The sequence below is a fragment of the Mytilus californianus genome, unplaced genomic scaffold (assembly GCF_021869535.1).
Source record: "Mytilus californianus isolate M0D057914Y unplaced genomic scaffold, xbMytCali1.0.p SCAF_4, whole genome shotgun sequence".
NCBI classification, from domain to species: Eukaryota; Metazoa; Mollusca; class Bivalvia; order Mytilida; family Mytilidae; genus Mytilus; species Mytilus californianus.
Window position 1 is genome coordinate 80161601 of NW_026262690.1, and position 24509 is coordinate 80186109.

A 24509-nucleotide genomic window follows, 5' to 3' on the forward strand; every position below is an offset into this window, starting at 1 on the left:
TGTCTGAATTTTTCTTCATTGTGTTATTAGGACTTTACTTGCAGTGCATGGCTATAGTTAAGTTATCAAACAGAATTTTCTCCCAGGGCATCTACCTTAAAAATTGTTCAATGTCCAGCAGGTAATGTTTCAACCATATTCATTATATGAGCATGTTATTGTGACACGAACCCCGATTTATACTAAACCAACATCTTGAGTCAGATTATTACCATGCTAGCTCACAAAGTATTCCTCAGGAAGATATGTTACCCGTCCTGAACACATTATTTAGACTCGGTTAGTCTGTGGCTCTTACTCTCATGCTCAGTGCTTAGCAGAGAAGCAGTAAATATCAGTTTTCCAAGTTCATGATGATATCCAGCTGTGGAATGATCCAATGACCACATTCTCAGTGTAGGCACACTATAAATAGACCACAATGGTACTTTTATCCAAAAATAAATCCTAAAGTTTCATCAAAATTGTACAGGGATAATTTTTGAAACATTGTGAACTTATTTGATACTCATTTGACTTGTTAACTTGATAATGGCCAAGATAAAAAAAATGTTCAGCTTGTCGTTTTGAGTGCACTCGGGGTTCACTGACATTAAACCTTAGAATGATCTTATGCAACTCTGAAGGCATACAAACACATATTCATGGTGAAGATATTTTTAAAGAAAAATTGAAAAACACTACTTTGGTATAAAAGCCAGATGTTGACCTTGAGTTGATTTTTGTCTCACCTGTGACAAAAGTCGCAGTATGCGAGACATAGGTATTACAATTGGCGCAACGTAAACTATTTGTATAAAGCTTTATATTTCAGAAGGTAGAAGACCTGGATGCTTCATATCTTCTATGCAGATACCTTATGTTACGAAGTTTCTGGTTTTCATATGTCCAATGTCCTTGAACTCATTTTCATGGTTCAGCGAATGCTTTAAAAAAAATTAGTTTTTTTGTCATGTGAATTTCTCACTTATTAGGAGTATTAGGATAACTATATTTGGTGTATCGGTTCCTTGCAACGTCTACATGTGGGTCAGACAGGGTTCATCTGACCTTGACCTCAATTCATGGATCAGTGATCAAGGTCAAAGTTACATGATTAGGTCCATTTCTCAAATAATATAAGCATTAGGTCAACTATATGTGGTGTATGGAATGACTGTAATGGGTCCGTGTCAATCTGGCAGTTTTTCATCTGACCTTGACCTCATTTTCATGGTTCATTGGTTAATGTTAAGTTTTTGTGTTGTGGTCTGTTTTTCAAGTACTATAAGCAATAGGTCAACTATACTTGGTGTATGGATTGACTGTAATGGGTTCATGGGTAAATGGCAGTCTGGCAGGTTTCATCTGACCTTGACCTCATTTTCATGGTTCATTGGTCAATGTTAAGTTTTTGTGTTTTGGTCTGTTTTTCAAGTACTATAAGCAATAGGTCAACTATATTTGGTGTATGGAATGGTTGTAAGGTGTATATGTCTGTCTGGCATGTATCATCTGACCTTACCTCATTTTCATTGTTCATTGGTCAATGTTATGTTTTTTTGTTTTGGTCTGTTTTTCAATTATCATTAGCAATAGGTCAACTAGATTTTGTGTATAAAGAAATTGTAAGGTGTATATGGCTGTCTAACTAGATTTATCTGACCTGTAATGCTTCTTGTAAAACCATTATCTTAAATCTTAATTTCAGCGTGGGCACTTTTGTTTTTTTATTGTGTTGTGTTATTGTCTCATAAGGGGACGACCATTTGATATTCTGGGGGGGGCCAGGAGGATTTGTTTTGGATCGGTTATTTATTTTTGTAAACTAAGAGGACAGATTATCTATTTTCTGCACTATTGAAGCAAGACTTTTCATTTTCATTAAAGCAAGGGACTGATTATTTATTTTCACAACTATATTTATAATATTCGAAAACATACAATTTTTAAATTATTTGTTTATTATAAATAATACATGTATTGTCAAGTCATTATGTACCATTTAATCAGAATTAATTATTATCCTCTGCAGAAATGAATCTTCTATATCCCCCAATGCATATACATGTATTGCAAACATACACAGTATTAAAGTTTGGTTGTAACTAAGGCTCTTTTAAAAGTATTGGCAAACATGTTTTGCCGAGCGGAGCGAGGCAAAATTTTTTTGGAAGGGTTTTTGAACCGCTGAAGGCCCAAGAAGCTATAGAACAAATGATGCAAAATCATGCTTTCTGGGTGTTCCCCAGACCCTTTCTTAAACTGAAAATGCAAGTTCTGTTTTAATAATTTTTTGACAATATTTTGGTCTCAAAGGAAAATCACGTTATAGATTCAGTGTAAGACTTAAGTTTCTAGGGACAACATCAAAAGACAAATATGTATGATAAAGCAATAATGTAATTCACATAGTTAAGTCTGTGGCTGCTGTGTTTTTTTAAACTCATGATCAAGTTAATAATAAAATTACTAAATTACAAAATGAATGCAACACTAACAGAATACAGAAGGGCAATCAATGAACAAAAGACAAATAAATAAGAAACATTGATCCCGAAAAATCAGGGGCTACATCTGAGGGAGAACAGAACTTGCTTCTTGCAAGGCACTCACGGTGAACACAATTTGATATGGAGACAAGCGTTTGGTTTTGAAATTTCCTACATGAGGCATTTGTCTCAATGTAGTTACGGCCCTGATTTAATAAAAGTGAGGTAAGTGTTCCTGAGACAATTAACCTCAAGTTAAATGAAACCAATTTTCTGACATTTCAAGTATATTTAAATAATATTTATACTTTTATTATTAAAAGATGTGGGAAGTGTTTCCCGATTTTTTTTTTTGGAAAAAAGATGAATTTATGAAGAATCTGGTGCCATCTCATACTTTCGATTAGACCTGCTGAGTTATTTATTTTCAATACATTGCAAGTCAGGTAATTTATTTTCAAACTACCACAGAACAAACCATTTATTTTTGTGATTATCAAGGCTGAGTTATTTATTTTCAAAATCCTCCTGGCCCCCCCCCCCCAGAAAATCAAATGGTCGTCCCCTAAGTACATATTATAAATGTACATTTCATTTTATTCATATTTACACGTATTTTGATATTGGATAAAAAGCTGATGGATATATAAGAATTTTAATTTATGATTGATTAGTATGACGTCCATTTTCATTGAACTAGTACTAGTACACATTTTTGTTTAGGGACCAGCTGAAGCCAGCCTCAGGTGCTGGATTTTCTCACTGTCTTGGAAGACAAAATGGTGGCCTTCTGCTGTTTTCTGCTCTTTTGTCAGGTTGTTGTCTCTTTGACACATTCCCCATTTACATTCTCAATTTTATTTGGTGAAAATCCAGTGGCAAACATTTCATGCACATTCAGATTATCTATAATACTATAATATAAAAGGAAGAAATTTGCCAGATTTTCAGGAAAACATGTGCCTAAAACTGAAAGAGATCCAGTTTAGATTATGCAGGTTGTCTTGCATATGCATATAAACTCTTCCAAGCATAAACCTTTTTTGTATTTATTTTTTCTTTGCAATTAAATTGAATTGATCTTAAATTACCGCAAGAATAAGAGTTAAAATTATTTTTTTAAAGAAAATAAACACATAAATTCAAAATTTTGTGAAATTATGAAATAGAAACTGTAAGAAAAACTTTTAGAGATCACTGATACTTTTTGTCTTGCTTCCACTATTTAGGTAGGTCTGGTGCTTAGATTTTTTTTTTCATTTTTAATACAAGAAATGTTTCCAACATTTATTTTAGCTGGGATTAGAGTCTAGAGATATATAATACAAAACCTGAGACTACTATTACACACATATGTTATAGTAGTCTCAGACAAAACTTGTCTTATGTCTATAATAATAATTAGTGTCCATAATTGTATTAACGTGTAAGTTAAAATAAAAAATTATGTTTTTTTTTTTTTTGTTTTTTTTTTTTTATATATCCTTTCATTTTTTATGTTCATATTACGTCAGATAATTTATTTGTAGACCCCGATAGTAAAATGGATTTAAAATTCTAGCGAAAATTCGAGAACCTGCAGGTTTTAACACGAAATTGGGTTATCTCCCTTTGCTTGAGTTCTCTAGACTTATCATCTATTCTTATCGATTTAGAAAATTCCGAAAGAGCGTTTCTTGGGAGCAAAAAGCTGACCGAATATTTGTTTTTGTAGCAGTCAAAAGAATGGGGTCCGAAAAGAAAGAAGATTTTAAAATAACAGAAGACGAGGTGAAGAAAATAGGAGAAGCGTTAAAAGATGAACAATTTAGGAAGTTATTTTTGGAATATGCCGAAGAAATCCAAAACCCTGAAAATCGAAAAATTTATGAACAAGAGATAGCACAAATGGAACAAGAACGTGGTATGAACGTAGAGTTTATCCACCCGCAGCCGGGTCATGTCTTGAAAACCAGCGTTGATGGTAACGTGAAAGCGTTCATCAATATCTGTCAGAATGACAAGATGGGTAAACCGGTTGCAAAACGTCAAGTTTCATCAGATGGCAAAAGTGGTGTTAATTGGTCGATACCTCACTCGCATTCACCTCCAAGAGATGATCTTGACAAACATAAACAAAAATGTAGAGTATATGATGTAGTATTTCACCCAGATACCTACAGAATGTCAAAGTCAAACATACGATTCAGAGGTCTTGTTGAAGACACAGCTATTGATGGTATTGAGCGGCAGTTTGGAGTGAAAGTTGACAGAAAGAATATCAAACGGCCTAATTTGCCATACAAAGGTACACCTACTGCCACTGTTATTCGTTCAAAAGCAAACGAACCAGCCAAACCACTGGATGAAGATGATCCAATAAGGAAAATGCCTTATCCATTTGATGAAAAATCAAGCGAAGAAAAGGCAAAAGAAATGGCTGATGCTGTTAAAAGGAAGAAAGAAGCAGAAAGTAAAAAAGCAGGGAAAACTAAAAGAAATGAAGCAGAAAAAATAGTTGAAGATGACGCTACAGTTCCTAAGTATACCATTACGCATAGATCTGACATGGATTTACAAGAGTACAGAAATACTCCTGATTCAAGGCCTAGTACCCGTCCAAAAGCTCTTGTCATTTCAATTGAATTACCTTTACTTTCTAATTCAAAGCCAGTGGAGCTTGATATATTTGAGCAAAAACTTGTACTTCAGTCTAAAGAACCAGCAAAATACAAGTTAGATTTAAAATTGCCATATGCTGTCGATGAAAGTCAGGGCTCAGCAAAGTTTGATAAATCAAATAGATGTTTAATAGTTACATTACCTGTTGTTCCAGAAGAGATGCCAAAACTACCAAATTTCATTGAAGAAACAAAATCTGAGAATGAGCCTAAGACTGATGAAGTGGAGAACAAGTTTGAGGCAGTTGAAAACCCTTTAATAGAAGTTATCAGCACAACAGAAGCTAATGGCAAGCCAGTCTCAAAGGGGGAGGAAACCATGATTGATGATAAGATTGGAAATGAATGCCCTGCATACTTAAATCATACACCAAAGATCTCATATGGATTTCCCACATTTGAATTTTCACAAGATAGTGAAACTGTAACATTCTTATTTAAAGTGAAAAAGATAGTCCATGATTCTGTGTCTAAATTGTTTCCGTTGCCCAATGTATGTCATATCAAATTCATGTCTAAAGGATCTAGTGGCTTCCCACTTCATTACAGCTTTCTTGCAAAGTTTTCGGCCAAAAACTGTTTTGTTCCAGAGCATTGTAGCTTTGATGTTTCTAATGATAATGCTGTGTTGTTACTCCTGAAAGAGAAAGACAGCAGACAAACATGGGAGACATTTCAAGCTGGTACCAGTCTTGAGGAGCTTCAGGTAATATTATTATCCATTCCTGTGCACTACAATGTTGAGAAAAACATGATATCCTCGATTATAACTGCATACCTATACAACAGAACAGTAAAATTTTATTTCTAGCAAAATTTAAGAGTTTTGTCCAAAGTAATTGTGTAAGCAGCTTAACTAGTTATTGGTATCACTTATTTTTAGGTGTCTGTCATACCTTTAAGCTTTTATGAAAAAAAATCTCCTTTGAAATTATTCTGCCAAGTAATGTCAAACATGCATTATCCTGTACTGGTATAACATGTACATGTACATACATTCATGTGATGGAAAATTCTTAACAAAATTTAAATATTTACATTGAAAAGTGTGTACTGAAAACATGAAAAAGGATAAAAGGAATTTTCAAAGATATTAGACAGTACATTATTGACCACCAGACATCATGAACCAACATCACTTGCCACTTCTGAAAAAATAAATAAAACATGGTAACAAAAAGCATGAAAAGTATTACAAACAACAACAAACATAATTCATACATGTGCAGGTACAATGTAGCCTGACTTGGAACAGACATGTAGGCAGTAGCTGACTATACTGGATGGGTTTTCCTCATTGTCGGAGGCCATACTGTGACCTATAATTGCTAACAACCATGTAATTTGGAATCTGTTTGGTACAACATGTACAATCGGCTTCTGTTTTTGCAACATTTAATGTTTAACTGAATATAATTTCAGTTTTACATATCATTGTGCTTATAAATAAGAGTTATCTTTGTTTTAAACCATTGCCATGACGTCAGCCTATTCATTTACCGTGGATTCTTTTTCTAGAATCAACGCTTCCTAAATCTGTCGCTGAAATGGACTCACCAAATCATATTCAATTGTTTCCGTTGTGTGCCTAATTTCATTAAATTCGAATTAGCTAATTTATTGATTTCTGTTCACTAATGGAATTAATTTAAAAACTTACCTTTAACTTTTGTAATTATTATATGCCTTCACTGGGAATCGAACCCCTTCTTGAAATCTGTTATGTGTGACTGACATCAACACATCGATGAAATCTATCGGCTACCAATGGGTTGCAATCTATACACAATGCTTATTACCACAATATACAGATCGAGTTTGAATTTTGGTGTGGTCACTTTTTACTGTTCTAGAGTTATGCCCTTTACAATTTTTTTTTTCTAAATATCAAGTAATTTTCAAAATTGGAGTTATCTTCCTTTGTACATGATTATAGTTGAATCAACTACAATCAATGCTTTATACAGTGCAATGTTTAATTTTGACTTCCACTGATAAATTAAAGCAATTTTACCCTTCATTCCTAGAAATATTTCAAAGTCTTCTTTGAAAATTGGAGTTATCTTTCTTTGTGCATAATGGCAGTTGAATCAACTACAACCAATGCTTTATACAATGCAATATTCAATTTTACTTCCTACTGAAGCAATCTTTACCATTCAGTGCTTATAAGCTGTTTGATTACCACTCTAGGGTATGCCCCTTTACAAATAAAAAAACTGCTGAATTTTTCGTTTCCATTCTCTAACTTTAGTTTGCCTCAACCAAATGTTATGAAACTTATACACAATGCTTATTACTACATAATACAGATTAAGTATGAAATTTGGTGGTGACATTTTTACCATTCTTGAGTTATGTCCCTTTATAAACATATAAATTGCTGAATTTTTTGTTTCCGTTCTCTAACTTTAGTTTGTCTGAACCAAATGTTAGAAAACTTATACACAACCGTTCTAGAATTGTGCGTATTTACAAATAGAAAAAATTGCTGAATTTTTAGTTTCTGTTCTCTACTTAAGTTAGCCTGAACCAAGTGTTATGAGACTTACACACAATGCTTATTAGCACAAAACTCAGATCAAGTTCAAATTTGGGTAGCATCACTTTTACCGTTCTTCAGTTATGTCCCTTTATAACTATATGAAATGCAAGCGGGGGGATCATCTGTGTCCACATTTATTTACATAAATTGTCATCCTGCCTTTTTATTTACTGAAAACTCCTGTCCTGTCTTTTTTTGCAAATTTCATCCTAGCTCTCCCCCCCAAAAATATCAAATGGTAGCTCCCTTATACATATATACAGGTAATCAGTTTTAGTAAGTATAAATTAATTTTTTGAATCCTATTGTCTGTCAATCCTGTTCATATCTAAAAGAATTTAAATCAGTTTGTAGGAGTTATGAGCATCTGTATTGGAATCTTCTGGATTTGCTATATTATCGTTACTTAAAACCATAATATATCTTCATAGAAACAATTTCCACATTTAAACAAAATCTTTTACTAATGATACTGGAAAGATCCTGAACAAATTTTCAGTTTTATGTGGACAAACCCAAGTAAGAAATGACCACCTCAAAGGAACATAAATAAAACCATACAATTATTACATGCATGCAGGTTCTCGGTCATCATCTTGCATACTAAAATCACATCATGCAGAAATGCACCTAATGTGGTCCTCTTATTTTCAGTTTTTGCTGCTATCCAAAATCAAATTTTGGAACTTATTATATCGGAATCATTTGGCAATCCTTCCAATCTTCCACTTCTTTATGTAAATCTCTCCAGCGTTGGAGCACACTCAACTAGCTGTGTTCCCTTATTGGATCATTTTTAAAAATGTTAATGTATTCATATGCATATAGAAGTTATTTCAAAGTTAAAATGTTGAAAGGAAATCCTCCAATGAAACGTTGCACATGCACAATTTTTTTTTACAGGAATGTTAATATTATATACACGAAGCACTCATAGTACGTTGGCCAGTATGTAGATTTGATATTAAATGTCTAGCTAAATAAAATCTATGAAAGGTCGGCACTGATTTAAAGTAGTGTCTCCTCCATGACAGTTGAACATTAAAACTCAATATTAAATAAGACACTGCTATTTTCAGTGTTTGGTACAGGTTGGCTGTCACTGTGCGCAACAGTTCAACATAGAAACCTATGGGGAAAAACCAGAGAACTCTTTTTTGTCAGAAAACACTGTCAAACATCCAAACATACTATCCACATTGATCTGTGTCCACACTTGTTATATATACTTAAAAATAAGTTCGAAAATGTCTTATTTTGTAAATTACGGATAATATTCAGATGCATAATAATTTAAAGACAGACGTGTTATATTATATCTGTATTTCTCTAACCAATTAATTGTGAACTTTAATGCATTACTTAAAACCATAATATATCTTCATAGAAACAATTTCCACATTTAAACAAAATCTTTTACTAATGATACTGGAAAGATCCTGAACAAATTTTCAGTTTTATGTGGACAAACCCAAGTAAGAAATGACCACCTCAAAGGAACATAAATAAAACCATACAATTATTACATGCATGCAGGTTCTCGGTCATCATCTTGCATACTAAAATCACATCATGCAGAAATGCACCTAATGTGGTCCTCTTATTTTCAGTTTTTGCTGCTATCCAAAATCAAATTTTGGAACTTATTATATCGGAATCATTTGGCAATCCTTCCAATCTTCCACTTCTTTATGTAAATCTCTCCAGCGTTGGAGCACACTCAACTAGCTGTGTTCCCTTATTGGATCATTTTTAAAAATGTTAATGTATTCATATGCATATAGAAGTTATTTCAAAGTTAAAATGTTGAAAGGAAATCCTCCAATGAAACGTTGCACATGCACAATTTTTTTTTACAGGAATGTTAATATTATATACACGAAGCACTCATAGTACGTTGGCCAGTATGTAGATTTGATATTAAATGTCTAGCTAAATAAAATCTATGAAAGGTCGGCACTGATTTAAAGTAGTGTCTCCTCCATGACAGTTGAACATTAAAACTCAATATTAAATAAGACACTGCTATTTTCAGTGTTTGGTACAGGTTGGCTGTCACTGTGCGCAACAGTTCAACATAGAAACCTATGGGGAAAAACCAGAGAACTCTTTTTTGTCAGAAAACACTGTCAAACATCCAAACATACTATCCACATTGATCTGTGTCCACACTTGTTATATATACTTAAAAATAAGTTCGAAAATGTCTTATTTTGTAAATTACGGATAATATTCAGATGCATAATAATTTAAAGACAGACGTGTTATATTATATCTGTATTTCTCTAACCAATTAATTGTGAACTTTAATGCATTGTTGAACATGATAACAGGCTTATTTATACTCACTTACAATACCTTCTAATTAAGAAAAGGCTTTAATTTTAAAAAGATATCAACACAATAGTTAAAGTTATAGATACAATAATAAGCGTTGATTCATGAAAAACAAACCATTTGCCCTCCAGGCTCATGGTTCCTTTTTCAAGAATCAACGCGTATTCATTGTATCTATAATACGTAATGCATGAAGCTCTTGTTTGTCATGCTATTATTTAGAAAAGGCATATGCCAGTAATGATAACTTGCAGACCTATTTCACCTATCTTTTAATGGAATTGCAGTCCCTTGACTTGAAAAATTTAAACAGATTGTACAGTTGCCTTTTGAAGTCACAAGGCATGACACACACAGAGGTGCTGTTTCCATAGGTGTAAACAACAGATAAAGGGAAACAACTAATGGGTGATGATATTTGGTATACAGTTGTATTAATTTAGGCACATCCCATTTCCATGGAGATTATTTAGCCCCTTCCCCACAGGCTCTCAGTCATGGTTTATTGACTCTAGGACTTTTGCATAGTTTACTTGTTAAGTACAATGTATTGCCATTTTAATGTCAACATTGTTTTGTAATGCCTGCAGATTTTGAGCTCATTTTTGGTAGTTAAATGTACAAAACTGATGTTATAAAAACAATGGTATTCTTAATATACCAAATTTAAGTCTGAGAGAACATGATTTATTTATTAGTTGTAATTGGCTTTGAACTAGCTTCCAGCAACAACTTGTACTCTCATGTTGATACTTTATGTTATTTTCTATATGTTATAGAAATAAGAAGATTTGGTATGAGTGCCAGTGAGACAACTCTCCATCCAAGTCACAATGTGTAAAAAGTAAACAATTATAGGTCAAAGTTACATAGATATAAGAAGATGTGGTATGAGTGCCAATGAGACAATTCTCCATCCAAGTCAAAATTTATAAAAGTAAACCAATATAGATGTATATTAGTTGATTTTTATTCGTATATTGGTATGATGTTGGGGTCTTCGTCGTCATTGTTGTCCGAAGACACATTGGTTTTCGCACAATAACTTTAGTTTAAGTGAATGGATCTCTATGAAATTTTACCATAAGGTTCAATACTACAAAAGGAAGGTTGGGATTGATTTTGGGGGTTATGGTACCAACAGTTAAGGAAAAAGGGGCCAAAAATAAGCATTTTTCTAGTTTCCAGACGACAATAACTTGTGGAACAGTGTATGGATCTCTCTGAAATTATACCACAAGTGTCCATACCACAAAGGGATGGTTAGGATTTGCTTTGGGGGGTTATGGCTCAAACTGTTTAGGAATTAGGGGCAAAAAAGGGGGAAAAACAAGGGTGTCCTGGTTAATGGACAAATACTTTAGTACAAAACATAATTTAAAGCAGTGTTAGGGAGGTAATTCAAATACATCATTAATACACAACAGCATAGTGTATTGCACAAAAGCCAAAAAAAAAAAGGGGGGGTAAATTTTTTATTTTTTTTTTGTGGGGGGAGGGGGGGTCAATTCTCAACACCAAAGTGTATTGCACAAAAGCAAAAAATTGAATATAAATTCAAATCATATAACCAATTCTAAGTTCTTTGACTACAGTTATTCTGTGTCAGAAACCTTTTATGTGTCAAATATTTAATTACAATCCACATTCAGACCTGTATCAAGCGTGAATATTGCATCCATTTTTGCCCCAACTGTTCAGGGTTGGACCTCTGCGGTCGTATCCAGCTGCGCTCGGCGAAGCAATTTATTGTGTTTGCAAATCTGATGATTCAAGCCATCTCCAACTAAATTATACAGATTGTTTTTATAAGCCAGTTAACAGGACTTTTTATGCCAGTATACCGTGTCTGTCTGTCCCTCCGTCCATCTGTCGTCAACATGTCGTACAATAACTCAAAACACTGCTTCAACCAATTTTTCATGAAACTTTGGTGAATTGTTTATATTGATGTAAGCTCCCTTTTGATTTTTATAAATTTAAAATTTTATGTTTCCAAGTTATGAGATTTTATTTATGAAAAAGGGTTGATTTTCCAGTTTTTAGACAATACCTAAAAAATGGTTTATATATAAAATATTAAGCTCCCTTTAGTTTTTTATAAATTTCTGATAGGACATTGAGGAATTATGGAACTTTATTCGTTGAAAAAGACGATTGGTGTATCATGCGCTCATGGTGCAGCTCTTTATTATGCTTTGCTGCGACACCACTGTCCCAGGTTATGTGTGGAGGTTGGGTTAGTTGGGTTGAACGTTCACAAACATGTTTAACGCTGTGATGTTCTTCAAGTAAGGAGCCTTTAAATTAGAGGTTGTCATGTGTAATTACTGTCTGTCATTTTTGTTTTTCGTTTATTGTTTTGTTATAAATCGAGCCATTGGTTTTCTCTTGTTAAATGTTTAAGGCCTTAGTAGATTGACTTTGCACATTGTTTAAATGTTAAAGGCTTTCGTCCATGTTATTTGGTGGATAGTAGTCTCATTGGAAATCATACCTTCATATTGATGATATCTAACATTTATATACAAAAAATAACTACTGTTTTCTTCTGTTCGTTGTGTCCTGACAGTGATCACCTCTGTAGTCTGTTAATCCACAATTTCTTGAGGTACATTGTACACCTAACCTGTGTATGATGAATACTGGGAAATGTACATTTAACATTTGTGCTTCAGGCAGGTGCACCCTTGTCATACCTACTGTGTACTACACATCTTGTTTTCATTAAAAACATCTTTTGAGGAAAAGCTACCTTCCTGAAAATGAAATGGTGTCCTAGGCCTACACTATTATAATACAGGTGTATCACTATCATTAAAAAAAGTCCTGATTTACCATTATTTATGACCAGACCTTCATTCATCTGTTACCAGTTATGTCTATTTTTTTATTCAAATAAAGTAAGTTTAGATTGTGTTAGGTATGAAAACATATCAACACCCTCTATTTGGGAAAAAAAACCCAATATTTTTTTTTTTGGGGGGGGGGGGGGGAGGGGGGCAACAATCTGCTTTTAAATTGTTCTTTTATTTTCAGTTGATGGGATACATGTACTTAAATTATTTAAGGCAAAAAAAGTACAGTTGCTTTTCCTGTCTCTTCATCCACCTACATGTACCCTTGCACATCTTATTAAGGACAATTTTGGTTTAAGCATTGTCCAGACATTTCAGGTACTGGCTAAGTCCCTTCCCTATATATACATGTATAGTCAAAGTAAAAAAAAAACAAATTCTTACCTACCCTAATTTTTTTTTCATGAGGCAGGAAACAAGTACATATTTTTCTTTTGGCCTAATGGAAGGGGAACATAATGGCATCCCGAAATCTCCTTAATTTTAAGATTAAGGCTCCCCCTCCCCCTAAAAAAAAGAAAAAAATAACCTGGAAACAATTTAGCAAAAACAAATAGTGCAAAATGGTTTGTGCTAATATATTAAACAATCAGTTGTAGAGGGCAATCCTGTATAATTGATGAAAAATTAACATTTTTTTCAGTCCTATCAGCCTAGGACTAAGATAAACTGTATTTACAACTAAATATTTGTTTGACCTAAATAAGAAGCTTTTTCACCTTGACCTTCTATATCCATGTGTTAATAACCCAGGTAAGAGCAAGCATTTGTTGTATTTTGCAAAATATAAAAAATAGAATTATTGCATTTCCATGACAACCTTTTGTGATAGTAAAGACTTATTTATTGCATGCATGTGCACCATTGGTCTTGACTGTCATTTGAGGAAAATTATTGCTAAACTAGATTTTACAAAGGAGGAAGTCGGGCAATGTAAATTTCATCAGCTGAGATATATATATATATATCTATTGATTCGAACGATTTCCCAGAAATTCTCCACATGATTTGCTATTTCTGAGAGTGCACTGCTGGATGTAAGATTTTTTTTGCAGTTATTATTTAAACAAATTAGTTGCACATTATTTAGATTTTAAATGAATATTTTATTGATTTATTTGTTGTCCTCACAGATAATTCTCACATCTACTTAGAAGTGTTAGATGTATGAATCACTTATTTTCACTTTCACACATTAGCTGAAAGTAAGGAACATCATTAGAACAAGCCAGTCAAGCAAACATTCATCAGAAATGGAAAAAAGATAGTTGCATCTGAGAGTATTTTTAATTATAATTGGTGTAGAAAAGTAGTTTGTAGATATGCCAGTACATTTTTGTACATGAATTAGTTTCATAATTTGACATTAGGAAGTATTTGTAAATCTTTACCATTTTGATATTTCAGGAGCTCCAGTTTGAAACAGAGAGGACATTGCTGGAAGAGCTAGAAAGAATAGAAACTGAGTGTGTGACGGGCATTGATAACAGTTTACTGGAAGAGAAATCGATTGAGGTTACAGAGATGACAAGAAAAAAGTTATCAATTAAAATTCAGGTATAGTACATATTCTTTTAGCTTTTGCAAATAGGTTGTCAGTATTTCCAATTAAAATTTAAAAAAAAAATACATTGTTTAATACTCATGGATAATTTGCAAAGTCAGAAGAAAGTATATTTTATTTCAGTGGAGTTTTCAGATCCATGTCATTTCAACAAAATTTATGTACAATGCATAGAAACAGTTGAAGGTTGTTTTTTTTTTACTTCAAAAACTGGTGGTACATTATTAGATTTTTTAGCATTTCATTTTTCACAACACATTTTTCACAACACAATGTAAAACTTTCAGTTACTAAAATTTATACCATATGAAGGTATAATTGTTTTGACCTATCTGTCATCGTCATCATGTATGGTTAGCACCTTCATTTCTTGTTCTCTCTCTCCCAAATTTGAAGTGTTCATTTTGTCAAAGATAGTGAGTGAGATTACATGTATGTATCAGAAAAATCCTATATGATGAACATTTTTGGAAGAGATTTGTAGACCAGCATGAATATCATATAATGTGTAACCTGGATAGTAGTCGGATGTTGTTCTTACTCTCTGGTGGTCTTTTCTTGACTTGCTGTTGAGCCACATCCCCATAAAGTCACAAAAAGATTGTCATATAAATCAAAAAAATTCTTGATAGCGGTTTTATCTTAATTTTTTTGCAGAGGTTACGGTCATATTTGAAAGAAGGATTATATAACAAAAATGACATAACCAATTTTAACCTTTCTTGTCAAAAAATTTTGAAAGCCTCAGATAGGCATTGAAATAAGTTGTACTATGCATTCCAGATACTTCAAAGAAGTAACATGCATGATGAGAAATAAACATTGCACAAATCTAGTGTGAAAAAAGACTGGAAAATTATACAAGATTTTGTTCATTCATTGAATATACATGTATATGTTTAGAATGGCACTATAACCACTTTTGTACTGCTTTATAAATAGGTTAAACCTTTTATCTATACCTTTTCACACAATGGAGTCAATTTGGCATGACTTTAATTGACATTTTTTGAAAGTGACAAAAAATTTTACATAGTAATTTAGTTCCTCTTTGCTTTTACTTTAGTATTGTAGTTGCTTGAAACTAGATATGTCTGGATTTAATTGATTTTATTGAATAAGTATCTCTGATGTGTGAGAAAAATAACCTGTCATTGATTTTGCATTGTAAAGTGATAATCATGTTTACGTATTGTTATCGACTACTTATTTTTATCCTTCAATATATATTCCAGGTAAATATTTTATACCTATGTGATATTGATAATTAATTCTAACGTATAAGAGTCCATAACTGTTGTAAGCAATCCAAATATTGGCGAATTAGTGAACAAAAAGTTAATTTGTCTGTAAAAAGATTGTAGAAACATTTGAACATCTGTGTTGACACAGCATGTTACTTGACACATCACTATATATAAAGTAACCTATTTGTAATATCTTGAGTTTTTCTAAGAAGTCTTATCAGTAATGTTATTCAGATCGATTGTTTGATTGAATCCTTATCAAATGCTTGATGATTTCCCTTGGTATAAACTTCAGAAATATTCAATAATTTTGTTATAGCTATATGCAAATATTCCTTATTATTTCAGAATAAAAACAGTAACTCAAGCATGATTCCATCTTTATTTTTTTGGTTCAACATATATATACCTTTTAGAAAATAGGGTCAAAACCCAAGGTCAGAGGTCAGAGCCGTGTACTTGGCTTTCTCTATTAATAAAAAATGGCCATCACTATATAGCCAAGAGTGCTAAAAGTGGTGTTAAACTCCCATCAATCAATCAATATTAATGAGATTCCAGTAGACTACCATTCTGTATTAAATTTTAAAAACATCTGACTTGTGTGATTTCTAAGAGTTTTGAAATTGAAAAAAAAAAACATGTATAAAATTATTACAAGAAGAGATTGAAAATCAGTAATCTAAAGTGCAATATACAATAAAATATGATACATGTTAGAAGTTAAATAAGAACAACTTTGAATAGAAAGTAAACATATTGAAACAATAACAGGTGTTGCAGATGACTCCTCTTTCATATTTCATTTTTGCCGAGCCTGCGACTTTTGTCGCAGAAAGCTCGACATAGGGATAGTGATCCGGCGGCGGTGGCGTTAGCTAACTTCTTAAAAGCTTTATATTATAGAAGGTGGAAGACCTGGATGCTTCATACTTTGTATATAGATGCCTCATGTTACGAAGTTTCCGTCAGTCACATGTCCAATGTCCTTGACCTCATTTTCATGGTTCAGTGACTACTTGAAAAAAAAGTTCAGATTTTTTGGAATGTTAAATTCTCTCTTATTATGAGTAATAGGATAACTATATTTGGTATGTGCGTACCTTTCAAGGTCCTCATGCCTGTCAGACAGTTTTCACTTGACCTCGACCTCATTTCACGGATCAGTGAACCAGGTTAAGTTTTCGTGGTCAAGTCCATATCTCAGATACTATAAGCAATAGGTCTACTATATTTGGTGTATGCAATGATAGTAAGGTGTACATGTCCAACTGGCAGGTGTCATCTGACCTTGACCTCATTTTCATGGTTCAGTGGTCATAGTTTAGTTTTTGTGTTTTGGTCTGTTTTTCTAATACTGTATGCAATAGGTCAACTGTATTTGGTGTATGGAAATATTTTAAGATGTTCATGTCAGTCTGGCAAGTTTTATTTGACCTTGACCTCATTTTCACAGTTCATTGCTCAATGTTAAGTTTTTGTGTTTTGGTCTGTTTTTCGAATACTGTATGCAGTAGGTCAACTATATTTGGTGTATGGAAATATTTTACGATGTACATGTCAGTCTTGCATGTTGTATTCGACCTTGACCTCATTTTCAAGGTTCATTGCTAAATGTTAAGTTTTTGTGTTTTGGTCTGTTTTCCTAATACTGTATGCAGTGGGTCAACTATATTTGGTGTATGGAAATATTTAATGATGGACATGTCAGTCTGGCAGGTTTTATTCGACCTTGACCTCATTTTCATGGTTCATTGCTTTTGTTAAGTTTTTGTGTTTTGGTCTGTTTTTCTTACACTTTAAGCAATAGGTCAACTATATTTGGTGTATGGAATGATTGTAAGGTGTGTATGTCTGTCTGGCAGGTATTATCTGACCTTCACCTCATTTTCATGGTTGATTGGTCAATGTTCAGTTTTCCTTGTTAACTTTTTTTCTTAGATACCTTAAGCAATAGGTCAACTATATTTGGAATGATTTTAATGTGTACATGTCTGTCTGGCAGGGTTCAAATGACCTTGACTTCATTTTCATGGTTCATTGGTCAATATAGAATTTCCATGGTTTGGTCTGTTTCTTTTATACTATAAGCAATAGGTCATCTATATTCTGTGTATGGAGGGATTGTATTAAAGGTGTACATGTATTTCTGGATTGGTTTATCTAACCTTGACCTCATTTTCTTGGATCATCAATGTTTATGTGATACTTGTAGTAAAACTTTATATGTAGGACTATCAACAATAAATCAATGGTCAGTATAGTAGGCGAGACATTTCAGCGTGTGCACTCTTGTCTTTGAAGCCCCTATTAAGACAAACTTATTGAGTTTTTCCCTGCTTGCTCAAAGATGGTTGGCTTCTGATGGTCGAAGATGAAAAATAAATAAAGGAAGAATGTGTCCATTGGACACTGATGCCCTTGCTTGTAAATATATGGCAAATGCAGCAATTTTTATGCCCGGGATGTAGGCAACGTGGCATTAAGTGTTACCGTTTACCGTCTTTCCATCCATCCCATTTTCGTGTCCGCACTCTAACTTAAGTTATCCTTATCCAAATTTTATGAAACTCATACACAATGCTAAAAACCAAAACTAGCAGACTGAGTTCAAATTTGGGCAGTGAGTCACTTACTGTTCTAGAGTTATACCCTTTTTTAACTTTTTAAAATTGCAAAGCTTGAGTGGGGGCATTCATGTCCTCGGACACATTCTTTTATTTCCATTTATAAAAGAATATAACTCGAGGATGGTTAAAGTGAAGCCACCCTAATTTGAACATAATCTGTGTTTGGTGTTTTAGATAAGCAAAGCATATAAGTTTCATAACATTTAGTTGGGGCAAATTAAATTTCGAGAACAGAAACCAATTTGGAGATGTACAGACAGATGTTCAAATGAATATGTGCACCAGCAGGGTACATTGGAATGCTGTACTTTTATTGCATTTGCTTTCTGTGATGTCCTGAATAATTGACTTAAAGATAACAAAATCTTGTCTTAGAACAACTAATACCATATTATTTATATGAAGAAAAAATTTAATTTCTCTAAAAAAATGTTTTATTGTAATATTGCAGAACAAGAAAAAAGCAGAAGATAGGCCAACAGAGAATACAAAACAGACTGGCGATCGAGAAGCTGATGATGAGTTTGAGGAGGAAGATGAGTGTCCTCTGTCTGCTGATATAGAGGTGGTTCACGAAAAAGTCATTCCTAATTTACATGGCATACTGAAACAAAGAACTATATCAGAATCTAGTGAAGATCCATGTTTGTCTGCTAGTAGCAGTGGTAGCCCAGAAAGTCCTAGAGATGAGTTTTTCAAAAAGTCTGTCAAATTCAATGATAGGGTGGATCAGGCCACGTTTAAATCTAAAGCAGCTGTTTCACAAATGACACAGGCCCTGAAGAGTAAACGTAGGCGGAACAGAAAGAAGGAAAAAAGAAGTCGTAAAAATAGCGGAAGCTCTGACGGAAGTAGTGATGAACATAGATTTTCAGATGATCATAGTGATCATAGCGATAAAAATGTAGAAATTATAGAGGAGTTGACAAATGAAGAGGTTGATGAGGAAAAGAATCATAGTCAGGAAGAGCAAGAATATATAGATTCTGCTGAAACTTGTGTTGGAGAGACTAATGTTGATCAGCTTGAATCAGATATTGGTAATGATTTGGTGCAGTCAGATCAAACAGTTGATCAGACCAACCCAATCAGTGATAATGCTAAACAGGAAAAACTTATCCAGAATATCAAGGAAAAATTGGCAGTTTCTGAAAAGGACGACAAATGTGATAGTGATGATGAACTGGACAATACTCCCAATGATGTTCATATCTCTGGAGACACAAAATTGAAAGAAGAAAATGGCAACGAAAATTTTTATAGTGAAAACGTGGAAGACCAAATAGAAAGAAATGAAGAGGAAAATACTATCAGCATTCCGTCTAGTATGATTAACAAGCCATCTGATTTAACGAACATTATCGGCGAAGGTGATTCTGTCATCAAAATTAAGGCAGCTGAGAAAACAAGTGGTGAAGATTCTGGTGTGGAATGTAGTGAAGGAAGTGGTGATAAGGGAGACAAGTCAGATGTGGAAACAGTACTCAGTTGGAATGATAATCTTGAGTCTCAGGACCATAGGACAGAATGTGCATTTCAGTTCTCTAATGCTATGATTTACGATCTCGATATTGACTAAAATTGTGTTCCAATGTGTAATGGTGTAATCAGGGGTTATTTTTCACTTGTTGATAACTTACTTGTTAATTTGTACAAACGATTTTTTAATTGAAATAATTTATATTTGTATAAAAGTATTAATACTTCAAATTTTGATATGAAACAGAAATTTATGAACATGCATGCTATTTTGAAAGAAAAGGGAAAAGAAAATGTTTGATTTGATTATTTTTGGTAGAAATTTTTAAGCATATATATCCATTATAAGGTAGTCATAATCACAATTAAATTCAAATGCCATCCAAATTTTGAATAAAATGTGAAGTACATGTTCCTCCTTTAGCAGTTGACTGTTGTAAATATGATACTGTAAGGTGTTAAAAGTAATGGGTCTTAAATCTTCAAGCAGGAGATCTAGAGGAACTGTTGTAGAAATTGACAAAATATCTGTAAAACAAAATCAACTTCATTGTTTGACGACAGCTGTGAACATTGCAAAAATGTTTGAATGACATATTCAAGATTATAAGCAAAATAAGAAACCATAAAAAGTAACATTCATTTGGACCTTCTTTTTCTTGTGTCTCACCAAATCTACAAATTGTTTGAAAAGAATAGTTTAAATGGCAACTCTCTAACTTTTATCCTTATCCTGTTTAAAAAAAGAAACGCTGTGTAGATCTCAGATATGTATGTATCTTTTTGTCAATTTGAGTGTTAAGTGGTTTGTGTAAAACTTGTGTTAGATGTAACATAAAATTGTAAAATGGTTGTGCAATGGAAATTCATTTTAAATTATTGAAAGCATTTTCCTTCATTAGTTATAAAAGTTATATAATGCTTGATTATCAGCATTCTTACCATGGTACAAACTTGGGAAAAGAATCTTGAAGACAGCATGTGGGAAAGAGCTTTTTTTTCATTTTTGTTGTAAAGCCTATATTTTCATTAGAGTTGCATTCAAATTGTGTTATTTCATGTATTTTACATTCTTAAAAGAATATAACACTTTTAAGTTAAATCTTAGTTCTTGCTAATTTACATGGACGAGAAACTAATCATAGCTTTTAAATATGCTAAAGACACAGATGTGGAATCTATGTAAACATTTTGTACAGTAAATTATACAAAGCAAATGGTTTATTTCCTTTTACAGACAAAAAGTTTAACAATCCTGTTGGTTGTATGATTGGCCGACTTTCAGATTTTTATACGACCGCAAACAAATTTTGTGGTCGTATATTGGTATGACGTTGGCGTCGTCGTCGTCCGGTGTCGTCGTCCGAAGACACATTGGTTTTCGCACTCTAACTTTAGTTTTAGTGAATGGATCTTTTTGAAATTTGACCATAAGTTTAAATACCACAAAAGGAAGGTTGGGATTGATTTTGGGGGTTATGGTACCAACAGTTAAGGAATTAGGGGCCAAAAATAAGCATTTTCTAGTTTCCAGACAATAACTGTGGAACGGTGTATGGATCTCTCTGAAATTATACTACAAGTTTCCATACCACAAAGGGATGGTTAGGATTTGCTTTGGGGGGTTATGGCTCAAACCGTTTAGGAATTAGGGGCAAAAAAGGGGGAAAAACAAGGTTGTCCTGGTTAATGGACAAATACTTTAGTACAAAACATAATTTAAAGCAGTGTAAGGGAGATAAATCAAATACATCATTGAAATTATCTCCCTTACACTGCTTTTAAATTATGTATAAAGTAATGGTTAATGAACAATAAAGATAATTTAAAACAGTGTAAGGGAGGTAATCCAAATACAACGTTTTGGTTACTTCCCTTACACTGCTTTTAAATTATGTTTAAAAAAATGCATATTTATAAAGGAAGACCAGTAAAAATATCTGCAAATGTTGCATCTTTTTTTTTTACAAAAAAATCCATATGAAAGATTTGACACTATATTTTTAATTCTATTATAAAATAGATTTAAGTTAGCACTATGGTAAATTTAAATGGGTAATTATGGTTGCCAACTCCATTGGAAATTTGAATTGAGATTATGACCATATCTTGAGGGAAAGAATTTTTTGGGGGAAAAAAGGGGGGGGGGGATAAAAAGAAATTGTGGGGGGTCAATTTTTTCTCATTTCAGATTTCAGAAATTAAAAAGAATTATTCTTCAAATATTTTTTTTTTTTCAAATTTCAAATATTGAAAAATTTCAAGAAGAAATCTTTAATTGCACAGTATGGCGCATTAGATTTGTAAAATCTTTGATCACATTTATTTATTTGTTATGCCGAATCTAACAGTGTATTTAGATTTTTAATTTTGGGTCCATTTTTCAAATTGGTCTACATTAAGGTCCAAAGGGTCCAAAATTAAACTTTGTTTGATTTTAGCAAAAATTGAATATATGAGGTTCTTTGATATGCTGAATCTAAACATGTATTTAGATTTTTGATTTTTGGCCCAGTTTTCAAGTTGGTCCAAATTGGGGTCCAAAATTAAACTTTGTTTGATTTCAACTAAAATTGAATATATGGGGTTCTTTGATATGCTGAATCTAACCATGTATTTATATCTTTTATTTGTGGACCCCGTTATCAAATTGGTTCATAATGAGGTCAAAAGGGTCCAAAATTAAACTTTGTTTGATTTCATCTAAAATTGAATTATTGGGGTTCTTTGATATTCCAAATCTAACCGTGTATTTATTTTTAATTTTGGGTCCTGTTTTTTAAATTGGTCTACATTAAGGTCCAAAGGGTCCAAAATTAAACTTAGTTTGATTTTAACAAAAATTGAATTCTTGGGGTTCTTTGATATGCTGAATCTAAACATGTGTTTAGATTTTTTGATTATGGGCCCAGTTTTCAAGTTGGTCCAAGATAGGGTCCAGTATTTAAACTTTGTTTGATTTTAACAAAAATTGAATATATGAGGTTCTTTGATATGCTGAATCTAAACATGTGTTTAGATTTTTGATTATGGGCCCAGTTTTCAAGTTGGTCCAAGTTGGGGTCCAAAATTAAACTTTTTTTGATTTCAACAAAAATTGAATATATGGGGTTCTTTGATATGCTGAATCTAATCATGAATTTAGATTTTTTATTTGTGGACCCCGCTATCAAATTGGTTCATATTGAGGTCAAAAGGGTCCAAAATTAAACTTTGTTTAATTTCATCAAAAATTGAATTATTGGGGTTCTTTGATATTCCAAATCTAACCGTATATTTAGATTTTTAATTTTAAGTCCTGTTTTTTAAATTGGTCTACATTAAGGTCCAAAGGGTCCAAAATTAAACTTAAGTTTGATTTTAGCAAAAATTGAATTCTTGGGGTTCTTTGATATGCTGAATCTAAACATGTGTTTAGATTTTTGATTATGGGCCCAGTTTTCAAGTTTGTCCAAGTTGGGGTCCAAAATTAAACTTTGTTTGATTTTAACAAAAATTGAATATATGGGGTTCTTTGATATGCTGAATCTAACCATGTATTTTGATTTTGGACATTGGACCATAATAGGTAAATTAAAAAAATTCAAGTTCTTAGACCACATTCTTTCTGTGTCAGAAACCTATGATGTGTCAAATATTTAAAAACAATCCAAATTCAGAGCTGTATCAAGCTTGAATGTTGTGTCCATACTTGCCCCAACTGTTCAGGGTTCGACCTCTGCGGTCGTATCAAGCTGCGCCCCAGCGAAGCATTTTATTTATACATGTATATCTAAATTTCAATTAATATAACATGAGCGATGATTTATTGGCGCTTACAGAATAATATGCAAGCATGCTCGTATGGTCTTGTGGATGCACAATGAATGGTTTCATTTATTCAAATTTTCAGGGAAAAAGCAGCAGTTTGGCATACATAGAAGTTTCCTAGCTTATCAGCATATCATCAGGATAAGTTATTTTCTGTGTTGGTTGTTCTACTCAAATGGTAATACCACAGTTCTTTATATTGGCTGATACATTTGAAATATTTTATATTTTTATATTTAGATGTAAGGAGGGGGTCATAAAGTATCAGTTGTGGTTAATAATTAAAATTAGAGATTACAAGTTGAAGTAAAAAGACTGTAAATAATGCAAGAAATGGTTCATTGAGATTCACAAAAAACAATTGGCTTCTTTTTGCTATTCACATTTGAATTAGAAAAGAGAAACATTGATTTATTTTACCATCTACATTTTCTTCACGACAAAAACATGTTTTTTAAGGGTTTTCATCATTAACAAGGTAACAAAGTTAAAGGTTCAAGTGTAGTGCAAAATTGTTCCAGCAGTGTTTACTGATCATGATGTCACAAGAAAAGTTTATACGTAAGTCATCCTATCTGTTGATACTGTTGAAATGGCTATTTACGTTATGAAAACAAATTATTTTTGATGTACAAGTTTGTATCAGGTATTGTTATTGTATAGTTTTTTTTTGTCATTGAAATAAATTTACAAATTGTAATTGATGTTTGCTTTAGTGCTTCATCTTGGCCTAATATTGATTGTATGATCCTTTGGGTAGTCTTCTCTTTGGCAATCAAACCAACCACATCTTATTTGACCCCTGCCTCAAATCGGTGCAGGGGACATAAAAATAATTGACATCTGTGCGTTTGTCCATCCAATCGTGTAATGCTCTCACATGTACAATACTTTCAATATTTTAATTA

General features: G+C 32.8%; 1 protein-coding gene across 2 annotated transcripts; it reads left to right on the plus strand.

Annotated features, from left to right (window-relative positions):
- The first annotated feature begins 4114 nt into the window (after positions 1-4114).
- Positions 4115-24305, plus strand: LOC127738582 (protein kintoun-like). Of its 2 annotated transcripts, XR_008000118.1 has the most exons (4): positions 4115-5837; positions 14279-14428; positions 18764-22710; positions 22839-24305. XR_008000118.1 is itself a non-coding variant. In XM_052249894.1 (3 exons), exons 1-3 carry the CDS (start codon positions 4197-4199, stop codon positions 19889-19891), a joined length of 2919 nt encoding a protein of 972 aa, XP_052105854.1. In that variant the 5' UTR covers positions 4115-4196; the 3' UTR covers positions 19892-24305. The 2 variants fall into 2 exon arrangements, 1 of the variants encoding a protein (XP_052105854.1); XM_052249894.1 differs by having other exon boundaries at positions 18764-24305.
- The last annotated feature ends 204 nt before the right edge of the window (positions 24306-24509 follow it).

Bases quoted from the DNA above. Each gene is read 5' to 3' on its own strand.
- LOC127738582 (XM_052249894.1), top strand. From the start codon at position 4,197: ATGGGGTCCGAAAAGAAAGAAGATTTTAAAATAACAGAAGACGAGGTG. The intron at 5,838-14,278 runs GTAATATTATTA...TTGATATTTCAG, and splicing joins CCAGTCTTGAGGAGCTTCAG to GAGCTCCAGTTTGAAACAGA. The intron at 14,429-18,763 runs GTATAGTACATA...GTAATATTGCAG, and splicing joins AGTTATCAATTAAAATTCAG to AACAAGAAAAAAGCAGAAGA.